The 19,321-nt window shown below is 33.9% G+C and overlaps 3 protein-coding genes, 1 non-coding gene and 1 pseudogene across 5 annotated transcripts; 3 read left to right on the top strand and 2 right to left on the bottom strand.

Annotated features, from left to right (window-relative positions):
- Positions 1 to 1,063: 1,063 nt before the first annotated feature.
- Positions 1,064 to 5,306, top strand: LOC104729896 (protein TPLATE-like; annotated as a pseudogene). The gene is made up of 12 exons (XR_015575215.1): positions 1,064 to 1,597; positions 1,894 to 2,135; positions 2,301 to 2,418; positions 2,719 to 2,798; positions 2,886 to 2,924; positions 3,013 to 3,070; positions 3,217 to 3,272; positions 3,353 to 3,395; positions 3,482 to 3,705; positions 3,811 to 3,933; positions 4,082 to 4,524; positions 4,616 to 5,306. The product of XR_015575215.1 is annotated as a protein TPLATE-like (transcript).
- Positions 5,307 to 9,760: 4,454 nt separating this feature from the next.
- Positions 9,761 to 11,569, bottom strand: LOC104729906 (putative xyloglucan galactosyltransferase GT20). Its single transcript, XM_010448940.3, has 2 exons — positions 10,981 to 11,569; positions 9,761 to 10,902 (listed from the first exon to the last, which is right to left on the bottom strand). Exons 1-2 carry the CDS (start codon positions 11,480 to 11,482, stop codon positions 9,827 to 9,829), a joined length of 1,578 nt encoding a protein of 525 aa, XP_010447242.1. The 5' UTR covers positions 11,483 to 11,569; the 3' UTR covers positions 9,761 to 9,826.
- A 572-nt stretch (positions 11,570 to 12,141) lies between these two features.
- Positions 12,142 to 12,213, bottom strand: TRNAC-GCA (transfer RNA cysteine (anticodon GCA)). Its single transcript has one exon. It is a non-coding gene; the product is annotated as a tRNA-Cys (tRNA).
- Positions 12,214 to 12,250: 37 nt separating this feature from the next.
- Positions 12,251 to 14,354, top strand: LOC104729923 (uncharacterized). Its single transcript, XM_010448950.3, has 3 exons — positions 12,251 to 12,452; positions 13,317 to 13,535; positions 13,737 to 14,354. The coding sequence occupies exons 2-3, from the start codon at positions 13,318 to 13,320 to the stop codon at positions 14,260 to 14,262; spliced, it is 744 nt and encodes a 247-aa protein (XP_010447252.2). The 5' UTR covers positions 12,251 to 12,452; position 13,317; the 3' UTR covers positions 14,263 to 14,354.
- Positions 14,355 to 16,766: 2,412 nt separating this feature from the next.
- Positions 16,767 to 18,297, top strand: LOC104729929 (cysteine-rich repeat secretory protein 57-like). Its single transcript, XM_010448964.3, has 2 exons — positions 16,767 to 17,669; positions 18,045 to 18,297. The coding sequence occupies exons 1-2, from the start codon at positions 16,886 to 16,888 to the stop codon at positions 18,116 to 18,118; spliced, it is 858 nt and encodes a 285-aa protein (XP_010447266.1). The 5' UTR covers positions 16,767 to 16,885; the 3' UTR covers positions 18,119 to 18,297.
- The last annotated feature ends 1,024 nt before the right edge of the window (positions 18,298 to 19,321 follow it).

The following is a 19,321-nucleotide window of genomic DNA, read 5'->3' as shown; positions in this document are numbered from 1 at the left end:
AATAGGGCGATTTGGTTCATGACTTTCTCGATGAAAACTTTTCATGGGCAAATGTTTCATGGGAAATCACTTTATGTAGCTATTGCTCAAAAGAAGGAAGATTGGCAGATGCAATTACAAGTTACAACTCATCATGCATTTGAACTGGGTTTGAACCCGTGGTACACCGCGTAACTATTTTTGTTTTTATTCTGTTTCTAAAACATTTAAATATTTTAGTAGATATATGTACATTTATTTTTGAAATAATTATCATTAATATTAGTTATTTTTTTCTTTAAATATTTTATAAGTTAAAAGATTTATACCATTAAAAAATTAATAAAATGTATGTACTAAAACGGTTGCGGACATGTATATATTTTCGCGGGTTTTGTAGGATGATTAATTATTTTATGAGTTAAAAATTTATAATATATGAAATAAATTAATATTTTTAGTGTTAGTTCAAACCCGTAATGTCAGGTCGGTTCTCGAACAGATTTTTTTACTTTAACCCGCAAAAAATTATCCTACAAAACCTATGGCCCATGGGAGTATATAGTCTGCACCCATATGTCCCGCTTGAGTTTACATGATTAGGATATGTGAACATTTTACTAATTCAATTCTTCTAATTTTGTTTTAGTGGTGAAAACGTGATAATATGTGTTAATCCGCCATATGAGGTCTAATCCGTAACAGATTTAATGACTTTAACCTACAAAAATATTATTACTTTGATTATGAAGAAATTTTTTCAAATTTAAGGAAAGTTATATTTTATTTAATTAATTATTGAATTAGTATTTAATGCAAATAGTAGTGGTTCCGATTTTTTTGGAAAGTTGGGATTATGGGAGAATAATTGTTTACAAAAATTAAAAACCTTATCATAATTTAATAAAGGGAAATTACCTAGAATATTACATAAAAGTAGGTTTATTACTAGAATAACACGTTGAGATTTTCGACTTACTCAAATAACACATAAAAGTTTGCAAATTACTTTTATACCTGAGTTGTGTGTTTTATTACGTTTTATGCCATTTATAATTAAATTTGGTTGAAAAAAAAATTGAGATTTTATGCTTTTGATCTTGAGATCTGAAACACAACAAACTTGAATGATCGATTAGTGTTTTTTGGATTCTCTTAAATTTGGGTGGGCAAAAACATCATATTGATTCCTTCTAATTTGATTCACTTTCTCTCTCGAGAACAAAGTTTTAGATCTAGTTTTTATTTTGTCTGAGTTATCGGAGAAGATATTATCGGTGAGTTCGAGAATCGGAGAGTTCACCGGAGAAAAAATTATCGGTGAGTTCGATAATCGTAACTAGCGGTAGATTGAAAAGCCCCGCTGGTACAGTTCCGTTGAGAAGATTCTTGACGATTCTAATTTTGTTTAAGGACTTGTATTTACCAAGCTCTTCTGGGATTGGACCGGAGAAGAAGTTGTTAGAGAGTATCAACATCTCTAGCTTCTAGCCTCTGCATAAATCCATGGGGATAAGTCCGGTGAGGTGGTTGTAAGAGACATCAAGCTTTTTCAGATTCCCGTTCCGGCCAAGATTCGTCTCTGTTCTTGAACTGCTCAAGTCTTCTGCTATTGACCGTACGTTATCTCTCTCTTCAAATCCCAAATTTGGAGTTTTTTTCTTTTCCTTGGCTGCCAATTTCTAAATTTTGATGGAATTTGATAAGCTATTCAACATTTTGCCGCTTGGATTCGAATAGTTTACTCGTATACTTTGATGTAAAAGCAATCATCTTTACGATATATTGATCTACTAGCTGATCTCCTTAATTACTCTTGATTTTGATTTTTTTGGAGGAGATTGAATTGTATACTTCTTTGAAGCTAAAAAGTGTCAGTTTTTACTGAACTCCGATTGTTTTCATGGTTTTCAGGATACACAAAGGAAAGAAGTAGTATTGTGGTGATTGGGCTTAGTATTCACACAGCTCCTGTTGAGATGCGTGAGAAGCTTGCTATTCCTAAAGCTGAATGGCCACGAGCTATCGCTGAGTTATGCGGTTTGAATCATATCGAAGAAGCTGCTGTTCTCAGTACTTGCAACCGCATAGAGATTTATGTCTTGGCTCTCTCTCAGCAGCGTGGTGTCAAAGAAGTTACTGAGTGGATGTCTAAGGTCTTTGCCTTTTATTACAATGCTTAAATCTCACTCGGTCATTAAGAATGCACTTTTCATTATCTGTGACAACAACCCCCATCTGATGATTTCTCTGTCATATGTTCTCATCACTATATTACAATCTCAATAGCAAATGCTGACGTTTGTTATGTTTTTTGCAAGACGAGTGGGATCCCAGTTTCGGAGATCTGTCAGCACCGTTTTCTATTGTATAACAAGGACGTCACACAACATATATTCGAAGTCTCAGCTGGTTTGGACTCTCTTGTACTAGGAGAAGGTCTGAGACTTGCACAGGTTAACCAAGTTGTTAAAATAGGTTGCTCTTGCACAAATGGAATACCAATTACCACGATTAACTAGAATGTGGACTCACCTTGATAAACGTATCTTGCGTACTTAAGTAAGTAAAATATATACTTCTGCAGTTCTAAGTCTCTTTTGCCTCTGCTCCTTGTGTCATTTGTCAAAAATGGTGTGTGGCATGGTTTGTGATGAGTTGATTTCTTAGGTTCTATCTTTGTTTAGGTTTTTCTGTATTGGTCCATTAAGATAAAAGTGTATTTCTCTGAAATTTCAGATGGAGACGGTCGTGTTTCCGGTAATGATGCTACTAAGTTCTTTGCGATGTCAAAGCTTTCTCGCCAGGAACTCAAACAGGTATATTATTACTCATTCGATTAGTTTTCTTAAGATTTCATGAATCGATAACACTTGTGAGAATATGAATTGGATTCGAAGCGACAGGGATTTCTGGGTTTGGTGGAGTTCATCATTGCGATGAAGGTATGATGATTGTGTGAGATTTATATATCTTACTGAGTCAATTTGAAGTCTAAATTTCTTAATTATTTGACTATTTTGTTGCTCTCAGCTCGTCTCATTGGCACAGGAAGGACATGAAATTACTTCAGATCTTCTCAAAGGCTCAAGTAAGTGGCCAGTTACATCTTGAAAATTTCTGATTAAAGAGGTTCTGATGGTTGAATACAGTATAGTCTTATTAGATATTGCAATTAGGTTGGATTTTTAATCAGAAATTGACTAATCTGAATCTTTTTTTTTTTTTTGGTTCTAGTTGACATGAAGAGTGTGGATTTTTCAGTGTTGGAAGGACTGGAAAACGTTGTATATGTGAGACTCCTTGTTTTTAAGATCTTTTCAGGATTTGCTTTTCCTAATCTAAGAATTTGTCTTAACTGTTTTGCTTACAGAAGCAGAAAGCGTCAAAAACAAATGTGGATATTGAAGACAATGGTTAATTAGCATTCTATGTTTTGTTTCATTCAATATGATATATTTTTATTTTGTAAAAAATGTTGATTTTCTGGCTAAACTTGCAGTAGTTACTCAGCCACAAGTCACGACAAAAGCTCACAAGGCCATTCTAGAGCTTTGGAGGCCAAAGCCCACCGAATTAACTCTCTTCCTTACGAAAGGGGTCGACTCGACTTCTATTAAGGTTCCTCCCACAGCATATCCTTTGACTGGAAGTAGTGATCCTTGCTATATAGAAGCTTACCATTTAGCAGATACAAATGATGGAAGGGTCACTTTGCACTTAAAGGTTGGTATCTATTCTAGTGTGTCATCGTGCATTTTTACTTGATTATAGTTTAGTTAGTAGAGTTTAGCGTTTCAACATATTCTTATGCTTTATGTTACCTTTCAGATAATTAATTTGACAGAACTTGAACTCAATTGTGTGGATATACGGGTTGGATTGTCTGGTGCCCTATACTTCATGGATGGTTCTCCTCAAGCAGTGCGGCAGCTGCGTAATCTTGTCTCACAGGTTGGATTTTAGTATTCATTGCTTATATATTTCCATCTCATTACAGTTCTCTAATATCTAAGGTTTTGCCAGTTTTAAAACAATTTATGTTCTTACAGATCAATCGGTTTAGCTGTCTTATCAACCACTCTGTGCTTTACTCTTGTAGGATCCTGTACAATGCAGTGTCACCGTTGGTGTGTCCCAATTTGAAATATGTGATTTCTGGGCTCAAGTCCTTTACTATCCATTATGTGGTGCTAGAGGAGATTATGACGGTGAATACCTAGAGAAGGATCCACAGATTATGAAGCAGAAGAGAGGTTCAAAAGCAGAACTCGGAGAGCATGTGATCGTAAGATGTCAGCCTTACAAGATTCCACTGACTGAGCTTCTTCTCCCGCACAAAATCTCACCGGTCGAGTTCTTTCGTTTGTGGCCTAGCTTGCCAGCTGTTGCAGAGTAAACTGGCACATATATGTATGAAGGAAGCGGCTTCATGGCAACAGCTGCACAACAGTATGGTGCTTCACCATTTTTAAGCGGACTCAAATCATTGTCATGCCATTTCACAGAGTCTGTTCCCACACCATACGCACAGTTGCTGGCTTTCAGGTGATTCATTAGTTTCAGCATGGTCTTATTATCCTTCATGTCCCTTAACTGGATTGATGGTCTAATAAATGCTAACGTGATGTCACTACAACTTTGTTACGCTGCAAAAACGTGGCATGGAGGTTTTGTGGGCTTGATGATCTTCGGGGCTAGTGAAGTGAGCAGAAACATGGATCTGGGTGATGAGACAACCACCATGATGTGCAAGTTCGTGGTTAGAGCCTCAAAAGCATCAATCACAAAGCAAATAGAGTCGGATCTCCAGGGATGGTGTGATGATCTAACTGACGGGGGCGTTGAGTACATGCCGGAGGACAAAGTGAAGGCAACCGCGGCCGAGAAGCTGAAGATCTCCATGGAGAGGATAACTTTGTTGATGGCTGCTCAGCCGAAGAAGACTCCGAAGACAGAGGAGGAATCAGAAAACGAAGAAGAAGAAGAAGAAGAAGACGATGATGAAGACGAACAAGAGAAAAAGGAGAAAGAGGAGGGGAAGGACAAAGAAGAGAAGAAGAAAAAAGAGAAGGAAAAATGAACATTGTCTAAGCTGACAGCAGAAGAAACAGAGCACATGGCAATTCAGGCTGCAGTGCTCCAAGAGTGGCACATCTTGTGTAAAGATAGAAAATATACAAAAGTTAACTGAGAGAGATTACTGTTAAGAGATGATGAAGAAGAGGATTGGTGTGTGAGTGTGTATTTATAGGTGCGGCAACGTTTTGTTGTGTGTCCGTCCGTTAATTTGAATAATTGGGATAATGATGTGACGTTTTTTTTGACTTGTTAATGATACTATATATGGATTTCGTGATTTTTGCTTCTCAGTTTATATATGTATCTGAAAATGACACAAATCAAAGAATAGTTTATTGTTGTGTCTTCTTACACTCGTTTGGTATCGTTCAGTCTTTGTCCCGACCCGTCCACAGATTATTATTAGTCTGTAACGATCATCTTCTTCCTTTTTCTTTTTGGGAGATTTTCTTTTTGGGAGAGTTACTATAATATTACTAGAAAAAAAAAAGAGTTGTAACAAGATGGAGGAACTGACATTTGTTTGGTTGTAATTAATAGAATTTTTGGGTGAATGTGAGGTTTTATGTACAACTAGATCCACTTAGGTACAACTGAAAAAATTTCAGTATAACTTGAACTACTTGGTGCAACTGTACTAGAGCTATTAAATAAGTTTAAATATAGATCATGTGAAAACGGAAAAAATATATTTTTGGCGGCGGATATTCATTTAAAATTATCACATGTGTGGTAAAATGAACCAAAGACAACAGGATATTAGTAAAAAATTATTTGGTATACACATAATTATACATAGTTGTCCAGTTGTACTCTCATATTCATAGTTGAACTTTTGCATTTTTTCCGTAATTCCAGTTGGACTATAATATAAATTATTAATTAGCAGTTGGCCACAAAATTTATCACTATTAATTAGCATATACAAGAATTTCATAACACAATGTTCATAAGAACTTGGGTCTAACCTCTTTTGCTTCATTTGAGGTGATCACTTACTAAGTCTTCCTTATACTTTAAAGAGTGTTTTATGTGAAAACGATAGTATATATTAGAAAGTGATAAATTCTTGTATTGTTGATTAAACATGGTTCTTTAATAGTTCAATATGTTTTAGAAATTCTTATAAACCTTAATTATCATTTTCATATTTTAAATATAAATGCAAATCTAAATATATATTTAGTTGTACCTAGTTGAACTGAGTATTATATATTTATGTTATCTAAATATTACCCTCTATAGTTAAAATGTAATTTTGTATGGTTATTGATCATTACCTCTCGAAAATATGATAAATAAACAATTACGAATTACATAGGTTGTTCTAGTAACATCTCTTACTTTTTCTAGTAACATCTCTTACTTGTTCCATTTCCGGTGAACAACAATGACAATATTGGCTAGGGTTATAGAATAAGATATGTTGAAGATGACTACAAAATTACAATAAAATTGTTCATTAAAACGGATTTATGGACCTACACTAAGCAAAAGAATGTTATGTACGTACTCTAATCTCAAGAACATTATGTACGTATGCGTTCATATGTACGTACACGTTTATATGTACATAAACGTTCAATTTTAGGTTTAATGAACCCGAAATTACCAGAATATCCTCGTCTTCTACCTCTAACATACGACTGAAAACCCTAATTTTCTCTGCCTCACTTTATTTTTTCACGACTTATATCTATTTTTTTGGTTTCACTTGTGGGTTTTTTACTCAACTATTATAGATTTTCATCTCAACATCTGATTTCTAAATTAAAAACCTATAAAAAGTGAGTTATATAGATTTTCGAACAGATATCTAGCTCTTCCATGGATGAACCCAGAGGAAAGATTAACGAAACAGAGTAGGAAAAAGACGTTTGCTCCGGCCGACAAACAGAATACGATTGATGAATCTGCTACAAACGTTATTACATGAACACCATAGATCAGAAGAACAACAAACGTGTTTAGATCTACCTCCAATAAGTCTATCGCAACGCTAGACTGTCTTTGACAGCTCAAACAAATTCATGTTATTCTGGTAAGACTTTACAGCTGTCAAAAATGCTTACTAAAATCTACCACGGACAAGAAACCTACCATCACACTCCGAAAACTATTTCAAAAAAACAAACAAGTATACCAAAAATATCTGAAACGAGAGAAGGCTGTCGAATAAATCTGTCGCAACAGGCCATTAGTCTACCATAAATATCTTTTGGGTCATATTGACTGTTGAAGGTGTACATCAGATATTTTTGGTACACTTAGTTTTTGATACACATATACGTCCACCGATAAGTGTACCAACACTACAACTAAGTGTACCATCTACGTCGACGGCAAAGTGTACCATCTACGTCGACGGCAAAGTGTACCAGCACTACAACTAAGTGTACCAAAAATATCTGACGTACACCTTTAATCAGTCCACGTGTATAAATCTACCATCAAAGGATCGGTAGACTTAGTCCCAACTTCCAATGTTTTTTTTTTCTAATGGCATTAGCCGTAATTACGTTTTTTCTCAACACTAGTTTCAGGGGTAGTATAGGTACAATGGGTTAGTCTAGTAATGACAAACAATTGTATGTTACTTTTGTAATAAGGAAGCTTTTATGCAATATTCTAGTAACTCACCTTTTAATAAATTGTAAATTATAAAATATAAATATTTAATGCTAATGGCAGTCTTGTAAATAGGTGGCAATTTCAGGATTTATTTACTAAATGTACTTGGAAAATGTATATATAGATATAAATTTAGATTTTAAATATCCAAAATTTGGAATTATATACATGTTAGGTAATCAAAATAATTTATTTTTAAAAATATTACTAAAAAAGCATTTATCTCGATTCCCATATACTCCATCCGTTTCAAAATATAGGCTATCCGTTTCAAAATATAGGATGTTTTGGGTGAAAGCACGCAGATTAAGAAATAACCACTTTGAAAAAGTTCAACCAATCATAAACAAAACTGCATAAAATAAATAATAATAAAATATAAAAATAATCTAAAAGTTATCTGCAAAATTGAAAACATCCTATATTATGAAACAAAGAAAAACCTCTAAAACATCCTATATTATGAAACGGAGGGAGTATAATTTATTTCCATATACATTCCTCCATAAATTATAAGTGAAAACAGAAAACAATCCCTTTTATAATAAAACGGAAGTACACAACATTGTTTTGTAGACTATATAATTTTAATAAGTTTGTTACAAATAGGTTATAGATTATAATTGATAGATTAATTGGTTAAAAGTTAAATAGTGGGTGCAACCTTAATTTATTTTTGGAAAATTTTATTACTAGAGCACGTTGTTTCCAAAAATATTAAAGAGAATATTCTAAAGAATCATTTGATATCATCTAACTTAACATATTAATTTTCTTTATTAAATTATTCATCAAAGAAAATCCTTTGATATCTAACTTAACATATTAATTTGTTAATATCATTATATTTCACCTCTCATTTTTATACATGAGTCTATTTTGTGAAAGAAATAAATTATCATATTATTTATTATAATTAAAAAATAGTTTTATTTCTGGATATACCGTAAGTTTAATTTTTAAAAACAAATATAAATTGTTCAATTTATAAAATATTCAAGCTTTATTAGTATTATTCTTTAAAATAATATCTACTAAATTAAATTTTTTTACTGAGTAACGGGTCAAAATTTAAATATTTAAATGCAATTTTACATTTTAAATTTTTAAATTTTTATATAATATAATAAACTTTATATAATTTATTTTGAAATATTTTTCAAAATTTTGAAACTTGATATAAAAGTTAGAAACTATAAACACTCTAAATTGATTTGTTATAACAATGTCAATAATAATATGTCACTATAATATGAAAAAATTTCAAGAAACCAAGTATATTAAAACAAAAAATATACAATATATTAAATTACTCATAATATAATAATTCGCTTTTTAAAAACCAAATTTACAAAATTATGTCTTATAATAACATTCAAGTCATGATGTAGAATATATATTGTTGAAATAACTTCACATACATAAACTAATACAACATATTAAAATTTTATTTTAAAATATACAAAATTGTATAAAATAAAATTTAATCAGTGTTATAGCATAAGTACTTATCTAGAATCATTAACAATATAAAACTTACAAACTAGGTGTCTTTTTTCAAGCCATCATATTTAGCATATGATTTTATTGCCTAATATTTTATCCAAAAAAGCTTTTAAAAACAATCACATAAATTATATTTTATAGAAAAATTACAATATAAATAAAATGAATTTCAACCTGTGCTCTAACACGGGTTTTAATCTAGAACGTTTATTATTCCTTACAGAAAACGTTAGATGTTTATTTTAATCATGATATTGTATACTGATATGTCTGACGTTTCCGAATAAGTTCATTGTATAACTTTTATTTCGGATTTTGTTTATAAATTAAAAAAATAATGGTAGTTGACAAAAAAAAATAGATATATTTCATTCTACATTTTGACTAGGCGAGTACTGCTCTACAAGCGGGGTTTATTTTTACCAATTTTTGGCTGCTTAGCAAATGCTAGCATATATATATTAATGTTGCAATGTTATTATTTTCATTTTTAATAAATATTTGAGGGGAAAAAAAAGATGGATGAACTTCAATATAGAAGATGTGAATAAAAGATATATGGTTTCAGATCAGATGATGATCAAACGATTCACCATTGCTTATTCAATTGTATGTATTATGCACACATTTATTCTGATTGTTTGATTTTTTCAAGTAAACTATCAAAAGTAATATCAAAAGCATCTCGGAACTTTTTAAACTTAGCGTTGGAGTCTCCATAGACCAAACCAGGCAAAAGCTGATGAATAATGTAGCTTCTCATTTCCTCTTTCTCGCTTAGAGTCTTTGCCTTCAGTATCTCCACCACATTTACTCTCGTTTCCTTCACATCTTGTTCTCTTATATACACTGAGTATCTCCGATGATCCTCAGGAAGATGCCACGCGTACTGGTAATAAGCCGTGTACGGAGTAAAAACCACTGGAATGCAACCGCAGATTAGTGAGTCGAACACAGATCTCCTAGTTGCGCTATCTCCAGGCGGCTGCAGACAAAACTCTGAATCTTGAAACAAATCAAGAACATTCTTCGGATTCATGCAGCCTCGGTTTGTACAGTTCAAGAACCGACATTGGTTGGAACTTGAAGACACGCATTGCTCGATTAGAGTTGATCGGATGTTATCAGGGTTACCGGGTCTTGCACCTCCTGCGAAGCTTACTAGATTCCGGCGAGGTTTACTTGCGATCTTGATCTGCCAGCTGGTGATATCGTCATCTGTTTGCGGATGGAAATAGGTCGGGTGAGGAATGGCGATGTCGTTGACCTGCCATGGTTGTCTTTCGATGAGTAGCTTGGTAGGGTTTTGCATTTCTTGTAGCTCAAGGAACCTTGAGCCCCAAGGGACCTTATATCTCCTAAAATCCCAAGTAATTTTTCCTAGAACAAACACATGATCTTTACCGGCGTTTCTCCTCCATGATTCCTTTGATTCTAGCCATTTTAGAACGTCGATCCCCAACCGATCCTTCACATCGTCAGAAACATTCCTATAATGCCATCTCAATACATCGTAACCGCCATAGTATGGAACATAGAAGAGCTTAGCTTGGGTTTCGTTGAAAACCCTACAAGGATGCTTCAAAACCCTAGAGTGTAAGATAAGCTCAAGAGAATACATGTGTGTTCTAAACCAACCTTTGCCAAGATTCTCAATAGCTTCTCCAAAGCCTTCGTTCTTGAAGTAACTACACAAGTTAACCCCTGGAAGTATATCGTTACACCCTACCAACAAATCACTGTTGAATTTCGACGGTAAATCATAAACATAAACTCCTTTACCTTCACACGACCGCGTTTTATTGATGTTTTCATCTCCCGGAGCTAGCCATGATCTTTGTAGGTTAAGATACTTGACGGCTGCCTTTAACGCATATCTCTCTCCTTCACTCTTAGGTTTGATGTATTTGCTGTATTCTTCCTCGGCTTTTACGTCAATGAGTGAATAGAGGTCAGCCTTGTTCTTGGGTTTGTCTTCTTGATCAGGAACTGGACCAATATTCTTGGGTTTGTCTTCTTGTTCAAGAACATCATCATGCCCCTTTTTATCTTCACTGCGAAGAATCTTCGTGTGATCACCGGAAACTCTATCTCCGGTGAAAGATTCATTTTGTTGAGAACTTATTTGAAAACCAGGTTTAGAACCGGCCGTGATACAATAAGGATCGTTGAACTTCCGAGAGAAGAAACAGATGTGGAAGTTGTTGAAAGATAACAAAAGGTAAAGAAGAAAGAAGAAGAGAAATATTTTTGTCTTTATCTTTGAGACCACCGATACTATCATTTTTTTTCTTTTTTCTTCACTTTGCCACTTTGGATTTTAATAACATCTTCGTATGGGGATTGAAATATAGTTTATATTTCAACCAACAAATAAAACTGTTTGTACGAATTGTAAATTTTAGAAATTAAAATACATGGATTTTGAAATAACATGTTTTATCCTTGGATTTGGATCCTTTTATTTTACACTTTCAAATCCATTCAAATCTATTCAAATTCATTTAAAACATAATATGGATTTTGAAATCCAAAAACAAATCATAGATCCAATAACATGAGATTTTAACAAGTATTTGTAAATCATAGATCCAATAACACATCATTTTCATAAGTATTTTAAAATCAATGAATGAATAACACATGATTTTTGTCTGGATTTCTAAATCCATTAAAATCATAGAACCAATAACCCCCTCTTAGTCGAAGTTATCCCTTTTTTTCTTTTCTTTGCTCCTCAACATCTAACATAACATTGTAATTATATTTTTTCTAAATTACCATCGCAAATGTAATTATATATTTTTATTTTATTTTTGCTTTTCATTTTTTTTAACTTAATTAAAATTGTTGAAATATATTTTTTCTTTCTAGAAAATATATCATCTTTATTAACTTTTAAAATATTGGTTTATTCAAAAAAAGAAAAAAATGTTGATAAAAAGGGCCCAACCGAGTTCGAACCGGTGACCTCTCGATCTGCAGTCGAATGCTCTACCACTGAGCTATGGACCCAATTGCTTTAACTTCAATATCCATAAATTATAATTCCAAGCCTGATCGCTTAAAAGTTAAAACACCTACCTAATTGCGGCGCTTCTTCTTCGTCTTCGTTTCTCTTCAGATCTGCAGTCGACAAAATTTTCTTTTTTCTTTCTGGGTTCTTCTCTTCTTCCCTCTAGCCGCCAGAGACGGATTCGCTGGTTCTCAATCTCGCTGGTTTCACAATCTCTTCAACCTGTAATTGGCTTTAAGTAAGATTCAATCTATTTTTCCCTTTATCAATTTAGATTTTAGACTGTTTGCTGAAAGTGAGAAAGGCATCATATTGTCATGGTTTCATTATTCTTGCTAGCTCCATAGTTTATAAAACTCAGTTGCTTCCTTATGTATCAATTAGTGGGCTTTGTAATTGAGATTTGAGATGATATTGCAATTTGGAGTTATATTCTCTTAAAGGTTTCGGTCATATCAAATTTGCAATATGTATATGATTATTCTTTAGCTCATAATGAATTAGTAGTGATTGTGATGTTTCTGTCGACTTCTTTTTTTTTTCTCTGTTTCGTGTTCGTTCGATGTATATGAATCATATTTATAACATCAGTGTCTCGCTTATAATTGCATTAGCTAGTTTTAATATGATGATGATGTAACATCAGTGTCTCGCTTCCAAACATTAACGTTGATGCAGTATGGATTACAAAATTTGATTGCACTTTTAGTTTGATCACATATTTGTATTACAAAATTTGCTGTGTTTTACGTTGATGCAGTATGGATTTGCAGTCATTAGAAAGAATTGCAATACTAAATGCTGAAAATGATTACATGGAGATGGAGATAAATGATTTCTTTTGGATATTGATAATAAACAGATTATGATTTCTTTTGATTTGAAGTAGATTTGAATTTCTAGAACTGTTTTACATAACATGAGTTTTGGATATTGATGAGTTTTTGTATTTTTCGAACTGTTGGATTTGAGTTATTGAAATAAAATGAAAAAGAGTTAGAGGGTCAGGGCTGAAGAGGGCTTAAAAACCCTTTTTAACATCCCTAGCAGTTATTCTTCTTTTTTGATAAAAGAATTTATCTTTTCCCTTCGCCGGTAAAAGGATGGGCAAACGAGGAGCTAAGAAGCTTACAAACACTCAAGGAGGAGGACCTAATCTCAAATCCGTACTAAGACATGATCACTTGAAGAATCTCGCTCTCTGGTCTTCCGCCGGAGATACTCCCTTCCCTTCTCTTGCTTCTTTGTTCGGTCGACGTCTCGCTTCCGACATTGATTCCACGGGAATCGCTACTGATCCTGATCTCGTCTCTTGCCAAAGGTACATCTTTTAGGGTTTTCTTATCATGACTTCAATTTTGGAATCTGTAACCGCCGCTTAGTTAGTTTTTTTTTTTTGGTTTAGAATCCTGAAATCTCATTGTTCTGTGTTTAGATTCCTTGATGTTTTATAAAGAGAGGATCTTTATGAATTTAAATGTCAATCGGATTAAGTAATGATGATTCCAAGTTTTATCTATAGGTGTGAGACCGTACTTAAGCCAGGCTTCAATTGCAATGTCAGAATCGAGAAGGTTTCTTCTAAGCAGAAGAAGAAACGAACCAGGTGCAAGAAGTCTAACATCTGTTTGCCTCTGAACAATGTAGTTTACCATTGCAATTTCTGTTCTCACCGGAACCTTAAGAGAGGTACTGCGAAAGGTCAGATGAAAGAGATTTACCCTTTCAAGCCGAAGGCTCCTCGTCCTAATAAGATCAATCAAGAGATGACACCGATGCCACAAAGTAACTTGCTTTCTTCACCTGTGAGAAGTGAGAAAGATCAGGTGGAGGAGGTGAATACACCGAAGCCAATGATGCTTACTTTGGATAGGGATAAGAGGATACGAAAATCCAAGAGTAAGAAACCGATTGAGCCTGAAAGTGTTGCGGAGAAAACAGTTGGTGGATCTAATAAGAGGAAGAGAAATTCATGGACAGGTATGAAAGAGGTAGCTGAGACTAACAAGAGTTCTAGAACAAACTTAAAGATACCTTTTCTCTTGTGATCTGTCTGTTATATTTGGAAATGTAGAGTAAATATTATCCCTTTGTGGAAGTGTTTCATGCAATGATGAGTCTTGATATACTTGTTCCAACATTGAAATGTTTTGATGATCTCTCTGACAAGTGAAACTCATAGTTCCCAACCAATCATCCACCGTTAACTATTTTTACAATCTCACAATTAATCCACAATGCAACCTGCATCATGACCGCAACAAACCGAGATTGCAAAAAATTGTTCAAACTGTTGAGAAGAAATCATTTACTACTTCGACTGTATGGTCCAGTGGCCTCTTCGTGAAGAGGAAGAAAGAGAGTTTGGTTCATCAGACATCTGAAGAAGGATCTCGAGATAAATTTGAATAATTTGGAGAAGAATCTTTTGATGGAGATTCGAAGAATGAAGAGTCTCATGTTGCTCCTCAGCTTTTTAAGAAGCCTGAAGCTTACTTGGAAGCCGAAATTTCCAAGAGGAAGAAGAAGCCTCAAAAACACTGTTGACATGAAGATAAAAAAAGAGAGGGATATTAAGAAGAAGACGAAAATGAAGATAACAACGAGTGAGTGAGCATGAGGTAACAAAAGAAAAGATTAATAAGCCACCATTGTATCAGAGGTGATTCAGCCACAAGGATGATCTCACAGTACTACAAGGAATTCTTGACCTCAATTAGAGGAGAGGAGGAGACCCTTTTGAAGATATATTGATGCTCTTTGTGAGTATGTGAAAAAAAAAATTTGATCAGTTTCTACACTACTGTAAGCCAATTAGTAGCCCAAGTTCAGAGGTTGAAGTCAAAGTTTGAGAATTTTAATGTGAGAAGGTCTCTTACAAAGAGAAAACGTCAAGAAAAAGCTATTGTATTTCCGATTGTGAAGAAAGTTTTCTGAGTTATCGAGAGAGGTTTGGTGAAGTGACGGTGTTCTGGCTTTCAAATCAAGGAAGAAGCTTGGAGATCAAGAGAAAAAATGTTGTAAGGTACCCTTATGGTAGTGGAGATAGTGTCTTTTTCTTAAGTCAACGAATGTGGTGTCTTCTGGTTTAGATGAATCCAACGTGATTGCTCGTTGAGATATGATCTCGAGAATGGACCAAAGAAGAGAGAGGTTGAAGTAATTTTGAAGAAGATCAAGGCAATGCCAAATTGCCAATGGAGCTATGTTAGTGGTTTGCTTTGTCGTTAGTCTCTAGCCAGTATGCATTTTGAGACTAATTATGTTTTTAATTAATCTAGGTAATAGTAATATTACTTACATTTTCCCAAAAAGAAGGTAATAGTACTAGTTACTAGGCCTGGACATTTGGGTGTTCGGGTCGGGGTCAGGTTCGGGTAATTCGGGTTCAGGTTTTTCGGGTTTACGAATATAGGATCTGCACAGGTGTTTATATAATTTCGGGTCGGGGTCAGGTTCGGTTCTTCTCGGGTTCGGGTTATTTGGGTATTAACTTTAAGAAACCAGTAATGTATCCAAAATATATCCAGTTATAGATAGTACCTACTCGAACATATCCAAAGTACCCACAAAAACCTGAAATGTACCTAGAAAACCCGAATAACCCGAAAAACAAATGAAATTGCATAACATGAAATCTTAAACAAATGAAACTGAGCATACCATGTCTCGCAAAATAACCATCCCAACAAAGAAAAGCATGTCTTAAAATCTTAAACATCCCAACAAAGCAAACGAAACTTAAACATCCCAGCAAAGAAAAGCATGTCTCGCAAATGAAAGAACGAAAGAAAGAAGAATCATCCCAGCATGTCAGTCTTTAACACATTATCCATAGATCATGACCTCTTACATCAAACCAAACAGCGGAATTAGGTTTTGGAGATCCCATTTTGAGAGTTTTGGTTTATAAAAGCCAAAGATTCTTGAAATCGGACAAAAATTGGCAACTTCGACATGTTTATGCAAAGTAAAGAAGATTCACAAGGATTCTAGGAGAGGAGATTAAGGCAAACGGAAATATGGCAATATATGTGATATCATGTATGTATAAATGTGTTCTCGGGTTCAAACAGATATCGTCGGTTCCTCGGGTTCGGTTCGGGTAATACCCGATACCTGTGGGTATTTGAAAACGAAACCCGAGTGGTTATTTATACAGAAGCGGGTCGGAGTCGGGTCGGGTTTTTGCGGGTCAGGGTCGGGTCGGTTCTTCGGGTTCGGTTTATTTGCCCAGGCCTACTAGTTACTTTGTAGTATTGGTTAGTTTAAGGTCATTTCCTACATTATTTTTCATAGATAACACTATAATTAGTAATTACATTATATATGTTGGCATTAAGGTCATTCTTTAATTAATCCCCACTTGAATTTATTTTTTCTCACCCATTGTCATTTGTCAACTCAATCTTGGGAGATTCGAATTATAAAAAGACCAAGTAGTAAGAAATACTCATTGAATTATAAAAAGACGAAGTAAGTACTATTAACTTACACAAAAACCAAAAGAAAAACAAACAAAGACCAATTACTCATTGGATAAAGAACGAATTAAGATATATAAACTTGGTTAAATCTAATCAACGACCTTCTCTCTGTCTCTAATCTCTATATATCAATGACCCTCTCTTCTTTTTCATTGATCTCATAATCCCTAAAGAGTTTTAAATCATGGCAACAACAAAGAAACTCTCTGCTCTCTTCTGCTTCTCTTCTCTCTTCTGCCTCTTCTTCACCATTCACCAAGCTGTCTCTGAATCCGAGCACATGGAAACTTTCTGCAACAAATCATCCAGAAACACCACTAGCAACAACACAACTTTCAACACAAATCTCAACACTCTTCTCTCCACTCTTAGCAACCAATCATCATTCGCTAACTACTACAATCTCACGACCGGTATAGGTTCAGACACAGTCCATGGAATGTTCTTATGCATTGGAGATGTCAACAGAACAAGCTGCAATGCATGCGTCAAGAATGCAACAATGGAGATTGCCAAAAACTGTACTAACCATCGAGAAGCAATCATTTACTACTTCTCTTGTATGGTTCGATACTCAGATAAGTTTTTCCTCTCCACCTTAGAGACGAAGCCTAATACCTTTTGGTCTTCCACCGATCCAATACCCAAATCATATCGTAAATTTGAGCAGAGGTTGTCTAACAAAATGGGAGAAGTGATTGTCAGATCATCTTTGCTATCTTCTTCGTTTACGCCATATTATCTTCACGATACAACTAGGATCGATGACCAGTATGAACTTCAGTCTGTTGTCCAGTGTAGTCCTCATTTGGATCCTGGAAACTGCACCACATGTCTGAAACTTGCGTTCCAAGAACTCACTCACTGCTGTGGTGATCAGCTTTGGGCTTTCATCTTCACCCCCAAATGTTTAGTCAGTTTTGATACCTCACCACAGCCAAATCACAACAGTGCCTTCTCGATTAGAGGTTAGTATATACAGTACTATCTATGAAATAATGATGGGTTATATACTTTTATTTAGATAGAGAAGATGATATACATATACAGTACGTACTTTTGACATGTTATGTACTGTATACTAAAACAAATATGCTAGTGCGGATATAAATTGTAACAAATTTTGTAAATATTTGATATAAAACTTATGTTTCAATTTATCAGATTTTTTTTTCAAATTATTTTAAAATAAAATGTATTTAAGACAAAAAAAAGAACAAAATAACTGCAACATTTATTTTCTCCTAATTTTTTTAATAAAGAACATTAATTCTTTGTTGTATGTTTCTTTTAGCATTGTGGTCAATCTCGTAATGTTTGGATTATTTTGTTTTGTTATACAGGAAATAACAGAATATTTGGGGGAATGGTTCTTCTTGCTGCGGCCGCATCGGTGTTTGCACTTTTCGGTTTATAATCAGATTTAAAATGACAATATTGAGAAAAAGGCTTGGTTCGAGTTTCGATTTGAATTTTTGCTAAGAGCAAAACAATAACTATTGTGTTCCGCTAATTATGCTTCATGCTTATGGTTATACATTCAGTTGTTGTAAGGCTTGTTTGTCCCTTTTTTTTATAATCATTTTGAGTTTTCAATTCATTTGATTTTGAACTATATATTAACTAGGAACGCATATAATTTTTTGTTGTTGTGGTGGAATGTTGTTGGGAACGCTAGTCTCGAGAAAATGTTTTGAATTTAAACCGAAAACGCATATAGCTTTTTCATCCCGAGTGTCTTAAGAAAACGTCTTGAATTTGACAGTATGATTCGTTGGCTGATGTAGTCACTTTTGGATGTCGTACACAGCAGATATTGAAATCATATGAAGAGCTTAGCATGTTTTTTTTTACAATTCATTGTGTTTTTCTTTGTTATTGTGTCGTACTCATGAGATATAAAAACGACTTGGATCACTTTGTTTTATTCTTGATTAATCAGTACTAGAAATTCGACGTTTTTGTAATAAATTCGGTAAATTCAAGTGTAATAATGAAGCAATTTATATTTGGGAGAATAGCATTCTGACCTACTTTCTCACATGTTTCTTACACTATGACCTACTTCTTGCTATTGGTATACTTTTTGCAAGTTTTTAGCTTAGGTGTCTTTAATTTTTTCCAACAGTGCCCTCCAACTAAATGGGTATAACAAGTAAGGCTAGTTACAATGGACATGTTGAATCTTTTTTTCAACAGTTTAATCCCTACAACAAGGGTGTTGAATAAAAAAGAAAATCTAGGTGGATTCATCTGAGTTGAATAAATTCAACCCGTTGGATTCATCTGGGTTTCCAATGATATGTGTCGGCTGGGGATTGGAGGGAGGGATGAGAGAAAATTTTTTTTTTGACCGACATAAATTTTTTTTTTTTAATCTGTTGCATTCCTATTGACTATCCAGATTTTTGTGTTTTTTTTATCTCCTCTCAATTATTTAAACTCAATTATTTGGTTGTAATCAATTTAAAAAAAAAAATAAATTTATATCAAAATTCATAATTTTTTGAAATCTATATATAGAGACTTTTTTCGTTTCATTTGGACATAAAAAAAAACTTCATTTTTCACTATAACTTTCTCCTATATCTTCCTATCAACTCTTAATACTTTTTTAAAC

The sequence above is a fragment of the Camelina sativa genome, chromosome 12 (genome assembly GCF_030686135.1).
Source record: "Camelina sativa cultivar CO46 ecotype springtype chromosome 12, ASM3068613v1".
Taxonomy (NCBI): Eukaryota; Viridiplantae; Streptophyta; class Magnoliopsida; order Brassicales; family Brassicaceae; genus Camelina; species Camelina sativa.
Note: the sequence above shows the minus strand (reverse complement) of the source record. Positions and strands in the feature narration are given on the sequence as shown.

What these genes read in the sequence shown, in the direction of transcription:
- LOC104729906 (XM_010448940.3), bottom strand. Translation starts at nt 11,482, where the DNA reads ATGATAGTATCGGTGGTCTCAAAGATAAAGACAAAAATATTTCTCTTC. An exon ending in TAAAACGCGGTCGTGTGAAG is followed by an intron (nt 10,903 to 10,980) that starts GTAAAGGAGTTT and finishes ATATACTTCCAG; the next exon opens with GGGTTAACTTGTGTAGTTAC.
- LOC104729929 (XM_010448964.3), top strand. Translation starts at nt 16,886, where the DNA reads ATGGCAACAACAAAGAAACTCTCTGCTCTCTTCTGCTTCTCTTCTCTC. An exon ending in CAGTGCCTTCTCGATTAGAG is followed by an intron (nt 17,670 to 18,044) that starts GTTAGTATATAC and finishes TTTGTTATACAG; the next exon opens with GAAATAACAGAATATTTGGG.
- LOC104729923 (XM_010448950.3), top strand. Translation starts at nt 13,318, where the DNA reads ATGGGCAAACGAGGAGCTAAGAAGCTTACAAACACTCAAGGAGGAGGA. An exon ending in GATCTCGTCTCTTGCCAAAG is followed by an intron (nt 13,536 to 13,736) that starts GTACATCTTTTA and finishes TTTTATCTATAG; the next exon opens with GTGTGAGACCGTACTTAAGC.